At 41.2% G+C, this 22,328-nt stretch overlaps 2 protein-coding genes across 3 annotated transcripts in view; both read right to left on the bottom strand.

Moving 5' to 3' along the window:
* Positions 1 to 18,973, bottom strand: part of nipal4 (NIPA like domain containing 4) — a 19,422-nt gene extending 449 nt beyond the window's left edge. Inside the window, exons 1-10 of the mRNA XM_055023487.1 lie at positions 18,752 to 18,973; positions 13,470 to 13,571; positions 11,125 to 11,262; positions 9,727 to 9,783; positions 8,271 to 8,361; positions 3,493 to 3,653; positions 2,913 to 3,080; positions 2,687 to 2,766; positions 1,501 to 1,713; positions 1 to 1,372 (exon numbers count right to left, since the gene is read on the bottom strand). The exon at positions 1 to 1,372 is cut by the window's left edge and continues 449 nt beyond it. Of these exons, the coding sequence (XP_054879462.1) occupies positions 1,181 to 1,372; positions 1,501 to 1,713; positions 2,687 to 2,766; positions 2,913 to 3,080; positions 3,493 to 3,653; positions 8,271 to 8,361; positions 9,727 to 9,783; positions 11,125 to 11,262; positions 13,470 to 13,571; positions 18,752 to 18,788 (1,239 nt within the window). The 5' untranslated portion in view covers positions 18,789 to 18,973 and the 3' untranslated portion in view covers positions 1 to 1,180. The remainder of the gene's footprint in view (positions 1,373 to 1,500; positions 1,714 to 2,686; positions 2,767 to 2,912; positions 3,081 to 3,492; positions 3,654 to 8,270; positions 8,362 to 9,726; positions 9,784 to 11,124; positions 11,263 to 13,469; positions 13,572 to 18,751) is intronic.
* A 1,521-nt stretch (positions 18,974 to 20,494) lies between these two features.
* ins (preproinsulin) lies at positions 20,495 to 21,891 on the bottom strand. Of its 2 annotated transcripts, XM_055023489.1 has the most exons (3): positions 21,794 to 21,891; positions 21,514 to 21,709; positions 20,495 to 20,842 (listed from the first exon to the last, which is right to left on the bottom strand). In XM_055023489.1, exons 2-3 carry the CDS (start codon positions 21,695 to 21,697, stop codon positions 20,673 to 20,675), a joined length of 354 nt encoding a protein of 117 aa, XP_054879464.1. In that variant the 5' UTR covers positions 21,698 to 21,709; positions 21,794 to 21,891; the 3' UTR covers positions 20,495 to 20,672. The 2 variants fall into 2 exon arrangements, with proteins under 2 accessions (XP_054879464.1, XP_054879463.1); XM_055023488.1 differs by lacking the exon at positions 21,794 to 21,891 and having other exon boundaries at positions 21,514 to 21,766.
* Between the last annotated feature and the right edge of the window lie 437 nt (positions 21,892 to 22,328).

Here is a 22,328-nt window from a genome sequence, read left to right as displayed (position 1 = left end):
CACTTAACAGATCTCAGAGTTGCTATGCAAGATAGAGCTAATATTTGGTAGGTAATCATACCAAAAGTTTTCTAACCAGTCCACTTTCTAAACAATAGTTAAGGTGAAGTTTGGCTGTTCATTTTGAAAGCAGCGCAGTGCCCTGCGTAACAGCCAAAATCTTATTTTATCGTTTCCAACAATCAGGCCACACACAGCATGACACCCAAATAAATGACACCCTTAGAAAATGGTGATTATGTGATTAAAAATGCTTCCTGTTAAACTAACACCATCTTTCTGATGATGAATAAATTAGGACACTATGTCTGTTTAAAACAGCTAAAATGAAAATGTGAGCCTCCTCCAATGACATGTATACTTGTTATTTAAACAAGTGTACATGTCGGAAATAATCACCAATTTAAAGGAATATTTAATTACATTTGACTTTTCAATTTATTTAGACTCTCTGCCTTTCGTTCTTTCTACTGTTTAAAAAAGGCCACAAGTAGTACAAAAACTTTGAAAAAGGGTATTAGGGGTAAAAAGTCAACTGCAAAAAAAAAAAAACTTCTTTGGTGCCATTATGGTTTTTTCAATTAACATCTTCTTGGGACTCAGCCAGTCTAACTGGTGATTAATGAACAAACAGCCTGAGACATCACAGAAAAACTCTTTCCAGCCAAACCTCCTGTGAAAGAGGAGGCAGAACCAATTTGGAGTCCATAACAGAAGACACCAACTCATCTTATAATTTAATGCCATCAAGTAAAATCTTTAAAATGCTCAAGGTATGAGGAGATGTCTTTTTATGAGGAGCAGTTTGATATTATTTAACCAACCAGTTTGATGGTAAACTTTGATCCATGTTTTGGATTTTCTTGTTTTCTGTCAACTTGTCTTATTTATTATTATTATTATTATTATTGTTATTTATTGTTATTTCTTTGACAGCATATTATGAGTGGGCTCTAAAGTACTTATTTCCAATAAATTATTTAAACCTTCAACTAAAATGGTATTTATGGGAAAAATTTCTTAAATATTTACAAATTAAAAAGGTTAACTAGTACTGTACCATTAAATACCAACATGCGAGATTGGAGGGACCTATAGCATGAACTAAGATGGCAGCAAATGTTTTACAAAGTGCAGGAAATGTCAAGTAACAGAACAGAAACTTCTGGAATTCTCTTTTTCAGCTGATTATGAAAACTCTGGGTCCCTCCTCTCTCATAGGAGGCAGACTTTCTATGACTACATTGTCCATCAGTCCATATTTATCCTCCTTTTTATTCCTTCCTCTTCTTCCATTGGTTGTGACTTCTTCTGTAAGTCCCACCCTCTCCACTGGCTGAGAAAGCTGATTGGTCAGCTGCTTCATTGTAATCTGCATTAAGAGAAATCAAACATCAGATTCCTGTATGAGGTTGAATCGTTGTATCTTTATTGGCAAAAAATAAGAAGAAAAGCTTTCGTTCATCTGAGGAGGGATGTTAGGGGGGAAGGGATGCCCACCTGCAACTCCCTGAACAGGTGTAGCAAGGCCACGCCCACCACGATGACCAGGAACGAGCCCAGTGTTGTGACCACGTCCACGGCAGACATGCTGCTCCACTCCTGGAAAAGGATGATGGAGGTGGAAAGGACCACAGAGGTGAAGAGGACGTAGTAGATAGGATACACCAGCAGGGTGTTGAAGGTGTCCAGAGACTTGTTGAGGTAGTTCACCTGCACAGACACAAAGGTGACTTCAGACTCATCAATGAGTCTCCCAGCCACATGACAAACACAAACGTTTGGCTTTGTGTGTGGGGTCTGGTGTTCTCTCCATGCATGAGGAGGCCTTTCTGTCCCAAAGCTGTTTTAGACTTTTTTAACAAGACGTTTTATGGTATGAAATGAGGATGTCAGTCAGATGAAGTTTCATACTGGCCACTCATAATTAACCATTTATAACAATAGTCCATAGTCTTCTTAAGGTGCATTAGGACCAGCCCTGTTTAGTCTGCTTCGATCCAACTCTAGTTACTTTGTTTAGAAAGTGAAGTTCATTTGTCAGGTGATCAATGTGCAATCCAACTCTGATGTGGTCCAGAACAGCAAACTGTGGTCCGGATAAAAACTTGGGTCTGAATTTGGTTGGAGCAAACTCAAGCTGGACTTGGATGCATATGTGAATGTCAAGCAAACCAGAGAGCAAGAAGCAGACAGCAGCAAGAGCATTCTGGAAAAACACAACTACAGCAAGTGCAAGTGTCTGTTTCTTGCATACATTTTTAGCAAAAGCTTAGCCCATCGTTGAAAGGTGTTTATTTGGTACATTGTGACAGACAAAAGAGAAATCCTCCAACTGCTGAAATCTAGTTTTATCTACACTTTGTGAAGAAGGAATTAAGGAACGGTCTGGAACATTTGACACAATGGATGTCATCAGCTGAATCAAGTCTATTCTGAGAAAATATACTTGTGTGAACCAGTAAATTACATGAACCAGGAGGACATTTTGATAGATCATTAAGATCAAAACCAAAATAAAAACAAATGATTTTAACATATTCATGATTATTCAATTTAATAACCAGATATATGGTCTACAGCAATCAGATACTGCATTATACATCACCAATTTATATGGTACCAAGACACCAAATTCTTTTCCATCTTGTAACTTACAGCGCCTGTTTTTATGAGCCCAGCTTACCTGTGCTACTATTGAAACAATGAGGGTGAGCAGCAGGATCCATGTAAGAGGCTGGCTGAGCACAGAGATGTCATAAGTCACTGGGCAGAGGGGGAAAAAATGACAAAGATTCACAGCAGTGGTTTTGTGTAATTCAGCTAAAGGAAAACTTTAGCTGATCTGAACATGTTTAGAATCTTCAAAATGTTGAGTCAGCAGAAGCATGTTTCCGTCTGCAGCATCTCACCGGTGTTGATGGCTATGGCGAGGCCCTTCACCGACGATACGGTGAAGGCTCCCAGCAACGAGCAGATCCCGATGTAGATCAGGATGTTGGAACGACCAGAACGTGGAGAGAAATACAACACCAGAACCGCACACAGAACCAAAACCGCCACAATATAGAACAGGAAACCTGGTACAGGCAAGCACAGTGGCAAACAGATAAGCAAAAACTCAAAGAATTTCTTGTTTTGTTCAAATGAAGCTTGCATATAAACCAACTTTGAGTTAATTACAAAATAATAATAATAATAATAAAGAAACAGGGGTGTCAAACTCATTTTCTTTTTGGGTAACATCACGAACATAATCACAGAGTCAGTTGTGGTAGATTGGTTTTAATAAACCGACCTATTAAACTTTCTCTATTTTCAAAGAGTAATTCATAAAATGTAATCACTTTTAACATGTATGCTAACTGGCTGTATATGAATAAAAACAGATCTGATTGCTGAAATTATATTTAAGAATGCAATGCTCTATGTTGGATTTGATGGACCATGTCAAGTAGCATGTCTGGATGAATTGTTGGACTCTCCTCTCACCTGGCTCCAGCAGCTTATTGGTCATGTCCTGTATTGATGTGACTTCTTGTTCTTGTGGGGCATGAATGACCAACAGAATGCTCCCGAGTACACACAGCAGACAGCCGAACTTCCCCACCACATTCAACTGCTCCTCCAACAGGCGGGAGGAGAGAACCGCGCTTAAAAACACAGACCAGAACGACATGACTAAAAACACATCAACATGTTTTCCTCAGAAGATGGCGGCTGTCTGATGAGGACACTGAGCGCTACCTGATGAGGACACTGAGCGCTACCTGATGAGGACACTGAGCGCTACCTGATGAGGACACTGAGCGCTACCTGATGAGGACACTGAGCACTACCTGATGAGGACACTGAGCGCTACCTGATGAGGACACTGAGCGTTACCTGATGAGGACACTGAGCACTACCTGATGAGGACACTGAGCACTACCTGATGAGGACACTGAGCGCTACCTGATGAGGACACTGAGCGTTACCTGATGAGGACACTGAGCGCTACCTGATGAGGACACTGAGCACTACCTGATGAGGACACTGAGCACTACCTGATGAGGACACTGAGCGTTACCTGATGAGGACACTGAGTGTTACCTGATGAGGACACTGAGCGTTACCTGATGAGGACACTGAGCACTACCTGATGAGGACACTGAGCACTACCTGATGAGGACACTGAGCGCTACCTGATGAGGACACTGAGCACTACCTGATGAGGACACTGAGCACTACCTGATGAGGACACTGAGCGTTACCTGATGAGGACACTGAGCACTACCTGATGAGGACACTGAGCACTACCTGATGAGGACACTGAGCGCTACCTGATGAGGACACTGAGCACTACCTGATGAGGACACTGAGCACTACCTGATGAGGACACTGAGCGCTACCTGATGAGGACACTGAGCGTTACCTGATGAGGACACTGAGCACTACCTGATGAGGACACTGAGCACTACCTGATGAGGACACTGAGCGCTACCTGATGAGGACACTGAGCGTTACCTGATGAGGACACTGAGCGCTACCTGATGAGGACACTGAGCGCTACCTGATGAGGACACTGAGCACTACCTGATGAGGACACTGAGCGTTACCTGATGAGGACACTGAGCGTTACCTGATGAGGACACTGAGCGTTACCTGATGAGGACACTGAGCGCTACCTGATGAGGACACTGAGCACTACCTGATGAGGACACTGAGCACTACCTGATGAGGACACTGAGCGCTACCTGATGAGGACACTGAGCGCTACCTGATGAGGACACTGAGCGTTACCTGATGAGGACACTGAGCGTTACCTAATGAGGACACTGAGCGCTACCTGATGAGGACACTGAGCGTTACCTGATGAGGACACTGAGCGTTACCTGATGAGGACACTGAGCGCTACCTGATGAGGACACTGAGCACTACCTGATGAGGACACTGAGCGTTACCTGATGAGGACACTGAGCGCTACCTGATGAGGACACTGAGCGCTACCTGATGAGAACACTGAGCGTTACCTGATGAGGACACTGAGCGCTACCTGATGAGGACACTGAGCGCTACCTGATGAGGACACTGAGCGCTACCTGATGAGAACACTGAGCGCTACCAGATGAGAACACTGAGCGCTACCTGATGAGGACACTGAGCGCTACCTGATGAGGACACTGAGCGCTACCTGATGAGGACACTGAGCGCTACCTGATGAGGACACTGAGCGCTACCTGATGAGGACACTGAGCGCTACCTGATGAGGACACTGAGCGTTACCTGATGAGGACACTGAGCGTTACCTAATGAGGACACTGAGCGCTACCTGATGAGGACACTGAGCGTTACCTGATGAGGACACTGAGCGTTACCTGATGAGGACACTGAGCGTTACCTGATGAGGACACTGAGCACTACCTGATGAGGACACTGAGCACTACCTGATGAGGACACTGAGCGTTACCTGATGAGGACACTGAGCGCTACCTGATGAGGACACTGAGCACTACCTGATGAGGACACTGAGCGTTACCTGATGAGGACACTGAGCGTTACCTAATGAGGACACTGAGCGCTACCTGATGAGGACACTGAGCGTTACCTGATGAGGACACTGAGCGTTACCTGATGAGGACACTGAGCGCTACCTGATGAGGACACTGAGCACTACCTGATGAGGACACTGAGCGTTACCTGATGAGGACACTGAGCGCTACCTGATGAGGACACTGAGCGCTACCTGATGAGGACACTGAGCGTTACCTGATGAGGACACTGAGCGCTACCTGATGAGGACACTGAGCGCTACCTGATGAGAACACTGAGCGCTACCTGATGAGGACACTGAGCGCTACCTGATGAGGACACTGAGCGTTACCTGATGAGGACACTGAGCGTTACCTGATGAGGACACTGAGCGCTACCTGATGAGGACACTGAGCGCTACCTGATGAGGACACTGAGCGTTACCTGATGAGGACACTGAGCGTTACCTGATGAGGACACTGAGCGTTACCTGATGAGGACACTGAGCGTTACCTGATGAGGACACTGAGCGCTACCTGATGAGGACACTGAGCGCTACCTGATGAGGACACTGAGCGTTACCTGATGAGGACACTGAGCACTACCTGATGAGGACACTGAGCGCTACCTGATGAGGACACTGAGCGTTACCTGATGAGGACACTGAGCGCTACCTGATGAGGACACTGAGCGCTACCTGATGAGGACACTGAGCGTTACCTGATGAGGACACTGAGCGCTACCTGATGAGGACACTGAGCGTTACCTGATGAGGACACTGAGCGTTACCTGATGAGGACACTGAGCGTTACCTGATGAGGACACTGAGCGTTACCTGATGAGGACACTGAGCGTTACCTGATGAGGACACTGAGCGTTACCTGATGAGGACACTGAGCGCTACCTGATGAGGACACTGAGCGCTACCTGATGAGGACACTGAGCGTTACCTGATGAGGACACTGAGCGCTACCTGATGAGGACACTGAGCGTTACCTGATGAGGACACTGAGCGTTACCTGATGAGGACACTGAGCACTACCTGATGAGGACACTGAGCGCTACCTGATGAGGACACTGAGCACTACCTGATGAGGACACTGAGCGCTACCTGATGAGGACACTGAGCGCTACCTGATGAGGACACTGAGCACTACCTGATGAGGACACTGAGCGTTACCTGATGAGGACACTGAGCGTTACCTGATGAGGACACTGAGCGTTACCTGATGAGGACACTGAGCGCTACCTGATGAGGACACTGAGCACTACCTGATAAGGACACTGAGCGCTACCTGATGAGGACACTGAGCACTACCTGATGAGGACACTGAGCACTACCTGATGAGGACACTGAGCGCTACCTGATGAGGACACTGAGCGCTACCTGATGAGGACACTGAGCGCTACCTGATGAGGACACTGAGCACTACCTGATGAGGACACTGAGCGTTACCTGATGAGGACACTGAGCGCTACCTGATGAGGACACTGAGCACTACCTGATGAGGACACTGAGCGCTACCTGATGAGGACACTGAGCGTTACCTGATGAGGACACTGAGCGCTACCTGATGAGGACACTGAGCGCTACCTGATGAGGACACTGAGCGCTACCTGATGAGGACACTGAGCGCTACCTGATGAGGACACTGAGCTTTACCTGATGAGGACACTGAGCGTTACCTGATGAGGACACTGAGCGTTACCTGATGAGGACACTGAGCGCTACCTGATGAGGACACTGAGCGCTACCTGATGAGGACACTGAGCGCTACCTGATGAGGACACTGAGCACTACCTGATGAGGACACTGAGCACTACCTGATGAGGACACTGAGCACTACCTGATGAGGACACTGAGCACTACCTGATGAGGACAGAGCGCTACCTGATGAGGACACTGAGCACTACCAGATGAGAACACTGAGCGCTACCAGATGAGAACACTGAGCGCTACCTGATGAGGACACTGAGCACTACCTGATGAGGACACTGAGCACTACCTGATGAGGACACTGAGCACTACCTGATGAGGACACTGAGCACTACCTGATGAGGACACTGAGCACTACCTGATGAGGACAGAGCGCTACCTGATGAGGACACTGAGCACTACCAGATGAGAACACTGAGCGCTACCAGATGAGAACACTGAGCGCTACCTGATGAGGACACTGAGCAATACCTGATGAGGACACTGAGCACTACCTGATGAGGACACTGAGCACTACCTGATGAGGACAGAGCGCTACCTGATGAGGACACTGAGCACTACCAGATGAGAACACTGAGCGCTACCAGATGAGAACACTGAGCGCTACCTGATGAGGACACTGAGCGCTACCTGATGAGAACACTGAGCGCTACCAGATGAGAACACTGAGCACTACCTGATGAGGACACTGAGCGCTACCAGATGAGAACACTGAGCGCTACCAGATGAGAACACTGAGCGCTACCTGATGAGGACACTGAGCAATACCTGATGAGGACACTGAGCACTACCTGATGAGGACACTGAGCACTACCTGATGAGGACAGAGCGCTACCTGATGAGGACACTGAGCACTACCAGATGAGAACACTGAGCGCTACCAGATGAGAACACTGAGCGCTACCTGATGAGGACACTGAGCGCTACCTGATGAGAACACTGAGCACTACCAGATGAGAACACTGAGCGCTACCAGATGAGGACACTGAGCGTTACCTGATGAGGACACTGAGCACTACCTGATGAAGACACTGAGCACTACCTGATGAGGACACTGAGCGCACCCAGGGGGGTCACCAGTGTGGCTGGCGCGAACATGTAGGCAGCAAAATTACACACCTCTCCGGCTCCCACTGCAGAGACAGCACACACACACACACACACACACACACACACACACACACACACACACACACACACACACACACACACACACACACACACACACACACACACAGGACAGATGATCCAGTCAACTTTTACAAGAAAGAGACATTTTTTGCACATTGTAGTGTATTGAACTCTGATGAAATCCTTCATTGTATTTGTTTTAAAGTTCTCTACGTTTTTGTTTGGTGGAGATTATTTTCTTGGGTTGTGATCGCTTTATAGTCACTTTAAAAAATGGTCTACTTTACACAAACTAGGGACGAAAACGATAGGAGGTAATAGTGTGAACATTCATGAAACACATGGCTAGACGCAAGTTAAAATCCAAAGCAACAATCAAAAATAACACACAAAGCATGATAAATCCGGGGGTTTTCCCCCACAGTCTTTCTGACTGAGTGAAAATAGATAAGACACTTTAAAGAGTTCATGAGTGTACCTGAAGTAAAAGCAGAGGAAGAAACACAGAATCAAAGCAAAATTCTAGTTTTTTTCCCCGTTTGTGGTTGTAGGTCATCCCCTCATTAGCTCTTGAGAATGCCAACAAGCTGCTCAGAAATGTGATTGAAATTCAGTTAATTATATTAAAGATATTGATAAAGACAACTAGAATTAGAATTTTTGACATAGCTTTTACTAGCAATAATGAATGATCATGAAAATGTAATAATGTTTTGGTTGCTTAATGTTGAGATTATTGCACTTGAGTTTTGTAATTTCTGGATTACATCTAACGCCTTTCTTGTAGACACACTTAGCAATGTGGCAAAATGTACAGGTTTTACCAACGGACTTTGAAACGTTGGACTGCTGCGTGATGAAGAGGACAGCAAAAGCTCAAGAGCAAATTTGCCTCATTTACACTTATGGTAGTGAAAAATGATTTATTTGGATTTTGGAAATGCAGAAATGAGTCTGAAATGAATTTATTAACAGTAAGAGTTTCTTGTCTAGGAAATCCTGTCTGGGAAAATGCTAAACAAATATTCTTGCTCCAGAATTACAAACTGATAAAACTCCTGTTTTAACAGAGATAATCAAATTTATTGTTCAAGCACTTATTCAGCAGCACATGGAAATTAAACCTCCCTAGTGCATCTATTAGAACCTTTTTGCATTTTGGTTTAGCTTAATCTCATACATGCTTCCATTTCTAAAGTTCTACTGATATAATTTAATCCAGTTTCCAAACTAAGCTATTAAAGGGTAAATGATCTTTTTCCTCTCTCCCCTTGACTGAGATGCGCAGTAAACAACTATTCTTGGGGGGTTTTGCTTCAATCACACAAATGTTACGACTGTAAAAGGTTCTACAGTGAAGTTCTTACTGGTCAACAGGCCTCCCCACCAGAGCCAGTCTTTAAGGTAGCCATATCCTCCATCACCTGCAGAAACGCAAACAGATGCACATTTTGTGCTAGTAATGCCATCCTGATTCATAGCATACACTGCACTAACGTAGTATTTTGTTTCCTGGTTATTTTCATATTTTGTCACATAATAGCCAACAATCTCATTTTTATTTGATGGGATTTTATGTGACAGTCCAAACATGGAGTATAAGTGAAGTGAGAGGAAAATTAAATAAAGAAAAACTAAAAGTGTGCACTTTACTTTCAGCATGTTATTTCATAGACTGTACAGTCATGAGTAACATGTACTTGGCTTTTTGTACACTGGCTTTTTGTGCAGAATATTTTGCCATAGAGAAACATATCACATGGTTAATTAGTCAGAGTATCTGCTCCAGCAGCCAACCCACAGCATCAGACAGAGTTCATAGTTTAATGAGTTTAATGTATTGTTTTAAAACTACAATATATTAATAAGAATGATTATTACTATTGAGTTTACACATCATGACTATTTGCACCAGTGAATATTTATATTGATGGTAATTAGAAGCATTATGCCAGCCTACTGACAAAGTGTGCAGTAACAGGTGGGGACAGACAGTACTGCATTGCTTCATATAAATACAGAGAAAACATCAGTCATTCCAATGCCAATTTCAGGTCTACATGTTATCTAACTAAAATGTCTGAATAACAGAATGTAGAAAAAAATGGCCAGTTCTGTAAATCCCATTTTAAATCTTTGATACATCTTACTACTAATAGTCATCCCTTAACAAGTCTGCAAGTTTAACTGAAGACGAGTGCAACAGTTCCATTTATGAGCGTGTGAGTTGAATGTTGTATCATACAGCAAAAGTGAAACACTTTTTTAGGTTAGTGGCTAATGCTAATGCTAAGATGTGAATGTAACACAACTTGAAGTTTGGGTAAAGGATGTACTTGTTGTGGGCACAAATTAAGTTACTAACATCAATAGAAATAATTGCAAAGTTATTTTAAGGCTGGTTGAATTATCCAATGAATGGTATCACAAAAAGCAGTCACCCTACTTGCTGGGAGAAGTGATTGAGCAGAACAAAACAGGTCTTCCAAATCGTTGTTACTTCCATGTTGGAAAACAATTTGAGCTGAAATGTCAGGTCTGTATAAGCAGTCACTTTTGTCACTTATTTTAACCCGTTTCTAAATAAATCACCTTTTCGTTGTCATTTTTCATTCTTTCTATTCTGAACTTCTCACCTCATTGACTCTTCAGATTAAAGTAATATAGTTCATCTATTTGGAACCACATTTGTTGCTTCAATTTTGCAAGATCATCCAGGGCACAGAGCAAACATGGATCAAATGTCAACATCTGCCGCTGCTCACCTGCTCTGCTGTGTCCATTGCTGGCCAACCGGATGAGAGCTTTCTTCTTGAGGATGACACTTCCACCAATCAGGAAGGACGACAGCATTGCCAGAGTTAATCCCAGCCACATGTTGTAGGAACTGTAAGTTTGCATACCTGGAGACAGTTCGCATACTTATTAAGACTGTGTGTTTAACAGGGTGTGTATTCTTCTATGAAAATAAAAACACCTGCAGGGAAAGGTTTTCAGAAGGAGTGTCCATGGAAAGAGCAATGAGCTCAGAGGAATTTAGCCAGAAATAGCTCCGTTTTGTGGAACTGTTTTGTTGTGATCACAAGTTTGTTAAAGGAATGCTACTGTTATTATGGTCTTTTAATGATTTGCCATTTTTATTTCAAGATACAATTACTCCAAGAATAAGAAATGCATGAACCAAGAAAAGAAAAACCAGAACCAACATGCTGAAATTCATTCCCAATCACCCATTGATCCCACACTTCTTGAGGCTTTTATCATTATCAATATAATCAGACAAGATACCGATTAATCCACTCTTCATGACTAAATTAATAATACCTTTTTAAATTGGTCAGTTTCTTGACATGAACCTGGTTTTCAACAAAGACTTTTGGGATGTTTTTTGTTACTCTGATGTGGTCCAAGGCCAGTTTTATTCTAGACTCCTTTGAATGTCCAAACACCCACTAGTGTTCAGGTTTTACAATGTATTATGCACCAGTTCTACTGGCCGTAAAGCAGTGCTCCCCAATCCCCGGGCTGCAGACTGGTACCAGTCCGTGGACCAATTGGCACCGGGCCGCACAAGAAATAATTAAATATTTCTGTTTTATGTATTATTTGAGTATGGAGGATCTTTTACTTTAATAATCCTTTAGCCGGATTCTCTCGGTTGCGTCTTGCCGCCAACATTGAGCCACAAGCAGCAACATGAGTAAGAAACAGATGAGATTCTTTGGAAAGTTTCTTTGTGAAGGTAAAAGGCCCAGAGAAGAGACAGGAGAATGGATTCATCCGGGTAGGTGATTCCCACAGTCCCAGCTGCTCTGCATGATGTGGTGACCGGATGTCAATCGGATGTTAATCCGGTCACCACAGCATTGCCTCAATGAAGCTTCATTGCTTCATTGCCTCAATGAAGCTTCAAATTGCTTCTCCTTGCAGAGACCAAGTAGGCTGTGCATTAGCAACACTTCGGGTGTCATTGTCTCTCATCACTCCCAGATGGGAGAAATGAGCTCAGCGCTCCCAATAGTCATTTTTCTGAGTTAAAACTTTCACAAGAGTAAAATGTTTGTTTTTGTGGCACAGCTGTATCTTATTTTGAAGGGCATTAGGGCAGTGGTCGAGACAAGATGAGAGGAGTAGAGCTTGTGAGTTTTAGGTCTGGTTCATTTTTCGATGGTCGGCCGATTTTCCAAACCTCTGTGACCACAGAGCCGATAAAGACCTACAGGTTCGATCGGTTCGTGTGTCCGACCACACGGCAGGAGCAACACACCACAACAACTGATTCCAGTCACAAACATCCCGATTCCAGAAGAAAATCCAGTAAAACTCCCAACATACCAAGTATGTTTGATTTAGAATAATCAAAAACAGATGACCATGTAGAAGCAGAAGTGATAGTTTATGGATCATTTTAAGCGATAAAAGACAAACAAAAAGAAAAGACCTTGGATAAAAGGGAGCAGCTGCTCTATTTGCTGCACTCTGATTTGGAGGTGAGTTATGATTTTTCGTAGTTAACATTTTTAACTCAATAAACATAACCACATATAATAAACATATATAAAAATGAAAGTAATTTTCAAATCAATTCACACTTTAATATTACCTACAAGTTCTACATTCATACAGAGGTTTGCGCCTCACCACCACCGTAAATTCAGGTGTTCTGAATTGTATATTTTCACTGTTCCAAACCTGATTTGACTTCACTCTCAAATCAGCTTCATCCTGAAGCAGATGAAGTTTTTCTAACAAACTTCATCTTTCCTTTAAGTGTTGGCTCCTGCCTTCAAGTTAATTCCACTGGATCACCAAAGGAAATCCTGAGTATTTGCTTTGCAAAACTCTGAAAATCCTACTAATTTAGTTGAAAGACATTTCTGACAATGCAGTGCTTTCATTTGACGTGCAGTTGAGCTGCACGACCAACAAAGCTGAGCTGTCACAGTGCCGTCCTAATAACACAGTACTCAGGTGACATGCATCCAATTTCCAGGACAAAACTGAGGAGGGAACAGAGGCGATCATGACAGCAGAGCAAAAATAAGCTAACTTTACACAAGAAGAGAAGCTGCGATGCTCAGCTGATAGAAGCATGTCGGTGACGGACTACCTGTTTGTCGACTGTTGTTCAGGTGTGTGAGGATCAGAGTTTGATCTGTGGTGACCAAACACACAGCGGTCTGGGATCCACACCACAGTGTCAGCAAAGAGCCTGCAAAGACATGAACCATTCACTGAAAATCTGAAGTTCTGTAGGACATTTCTGATTTTACTAGAATTCCAGGTGATCTTTTATTAGGAATGCATCATATCTTTATTACTACAGAGTTAAACAATAATAGTGGCCATGACCAGAAAACCTATGTACACATTTCCTGTAAATCATTTGTCAGTGTCCAACAGAGAACAAAAAAACAATCGTTGACTGTAGACCAAAGGTTTGCCAAAAATAGAATTACTTTGAACTCAACTGTCCTTCCTCTGACATCTGACTCCAATTTATTACTTATATCCAGGATTTTGTTCTTTATCATCCATATCCCATGACTATATAAGAAGATTAGGACATAGATGGATTAGTAAGAATATAACTTTTTGGGTTTTGTCTGTATCCTCCATTTCAAACCAGATCAGAACTCATGATATTGAAGATAGACCTCAGTAGAACTGGCCTTTGACCATGAAAGGTGATTGTTTCCAGTTGTTATAAACTTGAATTTTACATGTTAGTGTAATATTTATCCAGTTGAACAGAGTCTTACTGCAGTAAGTGCTCACACTGGAAACAAATGACACTGCTTAAGATGCTGAAGGTCACAGAGGTAAAAACACCGATGAGCCCGAGAGGAAAGAAGATCAGAAATACAACCATCCTAAGACTTTTCTAATATCATGCTTCCCTAAAACTGAGTTATGAACACATACGCACTGCACTGTGTATGCACTGTTTGCACAAATACTGGTCTTGTAGGTGGCAGGGGAATGCAAAGAGACTTTTCCCCAGAGAACTGTTCATGTAAACAAAGCTAAATTAGTGCAGGAGACATTGTAAAAAAAAAAAAAGTCAACTGAAGGCAACTGAAAATTAAAATGGATTCAATTTGAGTATTTCCTCCTGATGTCAGATTTGAGGCATGACAAATCTGACAGACAAGCTTTATTTCTATTTAACCACTAGATCATTTACAATTCAGCTGCTATCAAATGTAGTGAAATCAAATTCAAAGAACAGGACAAAATAACAAACCTGCTGAACTTAGTCCTCCTCTAAGTGAAGTTACTTAGAGGACTGGGTCTTTAAGTCTAAAGTTTGAAGAGTTAATTTCATATTCATGGCAAACTGTGAAACTTGCAAGGACTAATTATTAACCTTGAAAATTATTTGTTTCTTAGATCAGTGGCACTTAATGTTATTTCAGTTCTATTTTAGGAATTTGATTTTCATGTATGATCAGGGTACTTGAGCTACGATGCTAGCTTAAGTTGCCAGTCTACAGTGGAATGTTCAACAGAAATGCATCTGATATTTGGTGATGGTTTGCATTAGGCACCATTGATATTTTGAGCCTCTATTATAAGAACAGGGGAGCAGGGTTATTTGAAGACTTGTTCCTCCACAAGATGCTGCCCTGGGGAGTTGCCACACATACCAGATACCGCATATGTATATACATACATACCACACATATCACTGACTGGAACTTTTAATCATTAGTGAAACCCACTGGATACAATTGATGGGAGTATAACAGGATTAGAGTAAAAAATGTTTCAAAATAGTTAAAACTGATTGAAATTTGAAGTTCAGTCAACGATGTTTCATGTTGTTTTTGCTCTATTACATTATGCCAAAAGAACATGAAAAATGTAAACAAAATGTCAAGAATGATGGATGGAGATATGCTGCAAATTTGGAAGAAAACTTGGGAGACATTAAAAATGGTTCAGTTTAAATATACAGCTAGAGTCCCAGGATCAAATCTCACTGATTTTAGATTAGATTCAACTTTATTGTCATTGCACATGTACAGAGCAATGAAATGAGATTATTATCCAAACAAATGCTTTCTGCAGTAAATTAATCCAGCATATTGTGCCTACCTATGCAAGGTAGAAAAAATAGGCAGAAGAAAGTGAAACAAGTACAACCAAAATAAATGGAACATAATTGTGCATAATTGCATAATTGTGAACTATTTTGCAAAGAAGACTGTTCATAAATTTCAATCCCTAAATGAGGAAAGCAGGTAGATCATCCAGATCTAGAGAAACTCATCCATGTGTTTATCTTTAGTCACATTGATTATTGCAACAGCATCTTCACAGGCCTGTCCAACAAATCAATCCTCCAGCTGCAGCTGATCCAGAAGCTGCTGCTCCTGTTCTCACTAAAACCAGGAAGATAGAGACATAACAGCAGTTTTAAAGTCCCTCCACTGGCTCCCTGTAGCTCAAAGAATAGACTTTAAAATACTGTTGTTAGTTTACAAATCACTGAACGGTTTAGCGCCACAATACATTAAAGATCTACTGTTGTTGTATCAACCTTCCAGACTCTCAGGTTCTGGTTCTGGTTCTGGTTCTGCTCTGCATCCCCAGAACCAGAACCAAGAAGCAGCTTTCAGCATCTATGCACCAAAAATTTGGAACAAACTTCCAGAAAACTGTAAAACAGCGGAAACCCTGACTTCCTTTAAATGTCAACTAAAAACACACCTGTTTAGAGTTTCATTTGAAACGTAATATGTAACAATGTATTGTCTATTATATGATGCATGACTTTGTGTTTTTGTGGTTATGATGTAAAGCACTTTGAAATGCCTTGCTGCTGAAATGTGCTATACAAATAACATTTGATTTGATTTTAGATGCATATAGAGATCTTTCAGATTATTCCAAAAACCCTTCTGAGATTTTATGAACAAAAACACTGACAGGCAGACAAGAAAAGTAAACATATTGGGTGTTTGCAACTTAATGAGACAAACAAAAATGTTTTGGGTTTCTTTTTCAAATTCGAAATTAAATTACACAGAAATTGAACTGAGGTAAGAAAAAAGTTTTAAATTAGATTTCTGATCATGGCAGCTAAATACTTGGCTTTGAGAAATTCATGATTGTATCACCGCAGCTTCCTACACTGTTGTAGACACTCCTTGGTCTCGCTGACCAAAATGCAATATTTGGTTTGTGTGTGCAGTGTTGAGCCATGCTGGTCTGACCGCTCTGCTTAAGGGCAACAAGAAGAACTTGGCTAATATTTACACTGTAAACAACTCGGCACCAGGCAGCAGCCAGATAGAGAACACTCAAAACGAAGTGGTGGGGAAACATGTTTGGATTTCAGGTGTGGGGAAGCAATTAAAATACCTTACAAATCAAAATGACTCAGAGCATTTAGAGATTAGAGATTACTTGTATTAAGCAGAATTTAAGAAACAAATTCCAATTCAATATTTAATTTGTTGTTTCAGTTTTGTTTTACTTGGTAAAGTCAGTCGGCCAAGAAAGGAGAAATTGAAAATATGTTGATTGGTTTGAAAATTAAACACATCCTCTTTTTGATTAATATGTGGAAGTTCAACAAACAAACAGTTTCATTCGAGGACAAAAACATGAGTAATAAAAACATGTTTACATATTTGTACTTTACTAACAGTTTCACTTAAAGTGTGAAGCAAAGGTAAGAATTGAAATAAGACAAAAATGAAAGGTATTCTCCATTTTAAGCTACCATTAGTATCTAATATTAATAATTAGCACAATTAGCATTAGTTTGAATGAGCGCCACCTCAATGGCTGAAATGCTGTGATGGACAGACTTTTAATTTTTCCTGGAAGAATGGCTTCTATTTCCATTAGGTCTGAATTTCGGCCCCAGTCACTTGAATATTGATCACTATACTGGCCTCAACATCCCATCAAAAGCTGCTTTTCATTTTTCATTGTTTTACTATTATTATAGCTGTTGCTATTAGAATTCCTCCAAACAGCATAACCAAGGTTTTTGCTTATTCTGTCAAGTTTATTGAAACAAAGTCAAGTTCATTTGAGTAGCACATTTCAGCTACATGCTTTACACCATAAAAACAGTAATCAATTATGAAACATGCAATAAATATGACATTTTCTCAAATGCCACCATCAAAATCATCAAGCAAATATTTATCAAATATGTTGATCATTTTTTTAGTTATCCTGAATTAAAGGCAACTCTAAACAGGTGTGTTTTAGGCTTGATTTAAAGGAACTCAGAGTTTCAGACGCTTTCTGAACGTTCTAGATTTGTGGGCCATAGAAGCTGAATGGAGCTTCTCCACGTTAAGTTCTGGGGTTCCAAAGCAGATCAGAACCAGAAGAGCAGAATGATCTGGAAGGTTGACACATTAAGACCGTTAATGCATGTTGGTCCCAAGCTGTTCAGTGACTTGTAAACTAACAGATCCCTGTAGCTTTTCCCTGAGCTGCAGGTGTTAAAGCTGATGATGTGCTCCATTTTCAAAGTTCTAGTGAGAAACCGCAGCAGCATTCTGGATCAGCTGCAGGTGTCTGATATTTCAGGTAAATCTGTAAAGAAAAATGTATTTACCTGAAGAAGATGAGTATTTAAAAAAAAAAATAAACTTGAGTAAAATAACTTCAAACAAGTCAACTCCCTGACTTGCTGAACATTAAAATGACTTTAAAAAAATTGAATAATTTCAATGTCTTTGTCATTTTGATTCACAAGTGTTGATATTAATAGAGGGATGAATTTCAACCTTTGATTTTTGATCAAGAAATACTGTTAATATACATATTTCTATTTGGTATTATGTATTTAAGAGATGATCAAATATCTCTTCTTGTTTATCAGAAGTTGAGCATCATTTAAATTCATTGATTAATTGAGAAATACCAACCAAATATGTTGGTTTGTAGTTCAAACCAACATATTTGACTTTGTGTGTCATTAAACATCATTAAACATCCACATGGACACATGGAGACATGGAGACATGGAGACATTGAGACATGGACACATGGAGACATGGACACATGGAGACATGGACACATGGAGACATGGACACATGGAGACATGGAGACATATTTCGGACAGCTTTCAAGCAACAGACATTTACATCTTCTCAGAAAAACAGGCTCTTTGTCCCGCATATCGTTTGTATGTGATGCATAATCTCACATTTAAAATGTTCATAAGTCTGTGACGTTTCATGAAAAACAGACAGAATAGAGAAACAGTTTCAGCTCTGAATTACAAGACAACGAGGAGAGGACAGATGTCCACTGACGGGTCCAGCAGCAGGAGCAGCTGCAGCAGCAGCAGCAGCAGCACTGTGTGAATCCCTGATCCTTCACCTCAAACACAAAGCAAAGCTTCTTTCTTTTTACCGTTTGCGCACGTCTCGTTCAGGTGAAACTCGGGCATCGCGCTGCTGTCCAGTTGGAAGTGACCAGAAGAAACAGCGCAGAACCGGAAGTCCGTCTTCACCTTTGTCCAACAGATTAATTAAAGCAGCTTTTTAAAACAGTTTATATAAAATATATTTAGGGAGCGGTCAGCACTTCAGTCCATGGAACAAACGCCACTTCTGGGCCGAAAGTCCGCCCTGTTTTCTCCGGAACCAGCCGCGACCCAAAGGAGGTTCAGGTGACCACGCCCACCCCGCCCCGCCCCGCCCCGAGCGGAGAGAGCGATGCGCGCGCCCGCGACAGGGCATGCAGGGTACGCGCTTCTCTGCACAATACCAGGTTAGGTAAAGTCCTTGCTTAAGGTCGTGAGACAAATTTCATTTGGGGAGCCTAGGTTATTTATTTATTTATTTATTTATTTATTTAACATTTAAGTAGTGAACCAACAGTTAACACACATGTCTGTTTCAGAATGAGCTTTGTGTAACAATTACAACAGTTACTTCACGTTATTCGTTAAATCTCTTAAGAAAATGTGCTAATTTTAAACATCATTTCCATCTTTTAATATTTTGCTTCCTTACAAATTCCAGAAAATGACTAGTTGAGATGATAATAATTAGATATGATCCTAGCCAACATTGGGCCCACAAAGGTGGGAAATAGATTGAAACATGGGGCTTGAGGGATTTTACTCACTGTTGTACTCATGTACTCACTATTAGACATTTTTATAGGGTTTTTGTTGTTGTTGGTTTTTTGCATGACAACTCTGTAAAAATTTGACCCTAGGTTTCTTAACCACTTTGAACAGATATTCTTAATCACTCTGCACCAAGAAATGATTTTTTAAACGTTCCACCTTTTCTTGCCACCAGTTGTAGCCTAAGTTCCATTTGTTTCTTGTTTCTTGTACCAAAGCTATGAGGAAAGAGCTTGTCTTAATGTTTGCCTTTCTGGCAACTGCCGGGGAGCAGCAAGAAAGCATAAATGAACAACATCGTTGCAGGTTTTTGGTTTTTAAGATGCACTTTTGTCTCATTTTGAAAAAATCATAATGAGTCAACAGGTTAGAAAATATCTGGCTCTCTGTAACTAAAATAAACAAATCGAGGATCTATGATGCTGTGGGCTTCATTCTCATCTATAAACATTTTTTAGAGTGAATAGTGTCATAAACTGCAAAATCTTGCAAGCTCTGTCTGAAATTGAGAATTGCTCATTGTTGAATTCTGTTTTTACAACTTAAGCATTGTTGCAAGAATATATGTGATTGTTTGGGTATTGGGCCAATTGCAAAATAAAGCATAAAAAGCAACCAAGAATTATGTACAGAAATTGGACAAATAGGAATCGATAAGAGCCACAAAGTCCAATATTGTATGTTATAAATGAAATCCAGATGCTGTCCTGTTGACAAAAGGGGATTGCACACATTAAAGATAAAGCAAGATTTTACATAAAGTAAAAAAAAAAAGTAAGCATAGAGAGAGAGAGAGAGAGAGAGACTCCCACCTTTAATTTGAGTTTTACTCAAACTGAAGGTGGGAGTTTTGTAAATAATGATTTTGAAAAAAAAATTAAAGGAAACATCTTTTTTTCATATTTCTTACCACGGATGCTAATAAATATGACCTGCAAGAATATTTGATGAAGGACACATTTTACATTTTTTTTGGGGGAAAAAAAAAAGTCCATCTAAGAAACACACATACCCTGACGTTGTCTCAAATCATAAAACTTTATTTTCTTGCAAAAATAATCCATCTCTCAACATGTCATTGACTGCAGACGGTTCTCTGGAAGAGATCCACGCTGCTGGGATGGGGTTCACTCTAAATTAAGCAACAAATCAAGCTGCGCTCAGTCAGCGGCTCCACATGGACTGTCTGCACGCCGATTAGTTGCAGTAGTTCTGCAGGTCAAAGATACTGCAGGGCCTGTGGCAGCACTGCTCGACGATGCCTGTCCTCTTTACCATCATCTCCATCTGGTCCTTAAAGGCCAACTCGGCCACCTCGTTCTCACCGCCCTGAGTCGACCCTGTGGCGGTCTTTGAAGGGAGGAACCCTGGAGGAGAAAAACAAAGAGAAAGGAGAAAGGGTTCAAATAGGAAATGATTGACTTGAAACACAAGGGCTAGTACTGATGCATGTTGTTGTTTGGTATCAGACAAGAGGTAACAGTCACCTACCACATAAGTAATGACAACATGGAAAGAAAATAACATATATTTTAAAATCCAACACAAGAAGAAAGCAGAACTGAACATCCTGATCTGAGTGGGACACAATCTGAAGACTTAGTTGACAAAAGGGTTCAGAGGACCACAAATAAGAGCAAAGATGAGAATATCACTTTTCTATATTAATTTTTTTGCCAAAAGTGATTATGACAAAAAAAAAAAGAATCAGGTCATTATTTGAGGCAGGTGACTATATGAGAAAGAGTCACAGACGACCAGAATAATTCCATAATATATACATGGCAACAAGGAAGAAACCCCTTGAAAAGCTTGCTTGGAACAAAACATGTTTATAAACACATATAACATATTCACAAAAATAATAAAGATTTAAAAAACCCAGCTCACATAAAAGAGCCAAATAACTGTTCAAAAATTTGATTTCTAACAAAAGTTCTGCTTAGAGCATTTAGAGCTACTATTTTGTTTCTTTTACCCAAAAAGTTTTCCATTTTTTTCTCCAACAAATTAAAGTGGTAAAGTTTTGATGTCTCACCCAGGAGATGATCCACATCCCTCTTGGGGCTGTAGAAGAAGCCTCTGTCCCCACAGACCAGGTAGAGAGCGTCAACCAGGTGAGAACCGCATAGATGCTGCGGTGGTGCGACGCCCTGGGAGCCGGGCCACGATACAACCAGTAAGACCAGCACAGAGAAGGACTGAAGCCACAGTGCTGCCATGCTGGAGGAGAACTGAAGACACACAGACAGATTCTTTAGACGAGAGCAACAAAACAAAGAGAAGGTCATCAGGAGAGGTGGAGAAGAATCACTCACTTGTCAGGAGTCAAAGGAGGAGGTGAAGCTCTGATGAAGACAAAGAGCAGAGGCAGCAGAGAGCTGGTTGGTGTGAGGCAGAATGAAAGGAATCGCCTCCTTTTATAACCCAACACTTCTTCAAACACAAGCCCAACCCCACTTTCTCAGTTCTTTAGTTTTACAATGGAAACATGAAGCAATTCAGTTCATGATAAAAACAAAAACAAAACATTATTCATGTCACTTGTTTTATGTAAGAAAATACATATTTTAAAGGTAAATAATTCCAAAAAGACTTAGAAACTATAATAATAGTGTGACGTCTGTGTACTAAGCTGCTGGTCAGCAGATGCTCAGTAGCACTTTGTATTTCTGATTGAATGGTTCCAGCACTTACTTAAGCAAACAAGAGCTAATGAGCCAAAATAATCCAATCACCTCATACTGACAAATATTGATCTGCTAGTAACCTTCTGCTCCATCTGCTGAAGTTAAAGAAGTTGAATCCAATCCCTCCAAGTTTGGATTTCTAATCACTTTTTATCTGATCAGT

The sequence above is a fragment of the Poeciliopsis prolifica genome, unplaced genomic scaffold (assembly GCF_027474105.1).
Source record: "Poeciliopsis prolifica strain line A6 unplaced genomic scaffold, Auburn_PproV2 SCAFFOLD101, whole genome shotgun sequence".
In the NCBI taxonomy this organism is placed as follows: Eukaryota; Metazoa; Chordata; class Actinopteri; order Cyprinodontiformes; family Poeciliidae; genus Poeciliopsis; species Poeciliopsis prolifica.
This window is presented reverse-complemented; position numbering and strand designations above follow the sequence as displayed.

Excerpts from the sequence above, each read along its gene's own strand:
- ins (XM_055023488.1), bottom strand. The coding sequence starts at position 21,766 with ATGACCTTCTCTTTGTTTTGTTGCTCTCGTCTAAAGAATCTGTCTGTG. Across the intron at positions 20,843-21,513 it reads GGATGTGGATCATCTCCTGG|GGTTCCTCCCTTCAAAGACC; the intron begins GTGAGACATCAA and ends TTTCTCCTCCAG.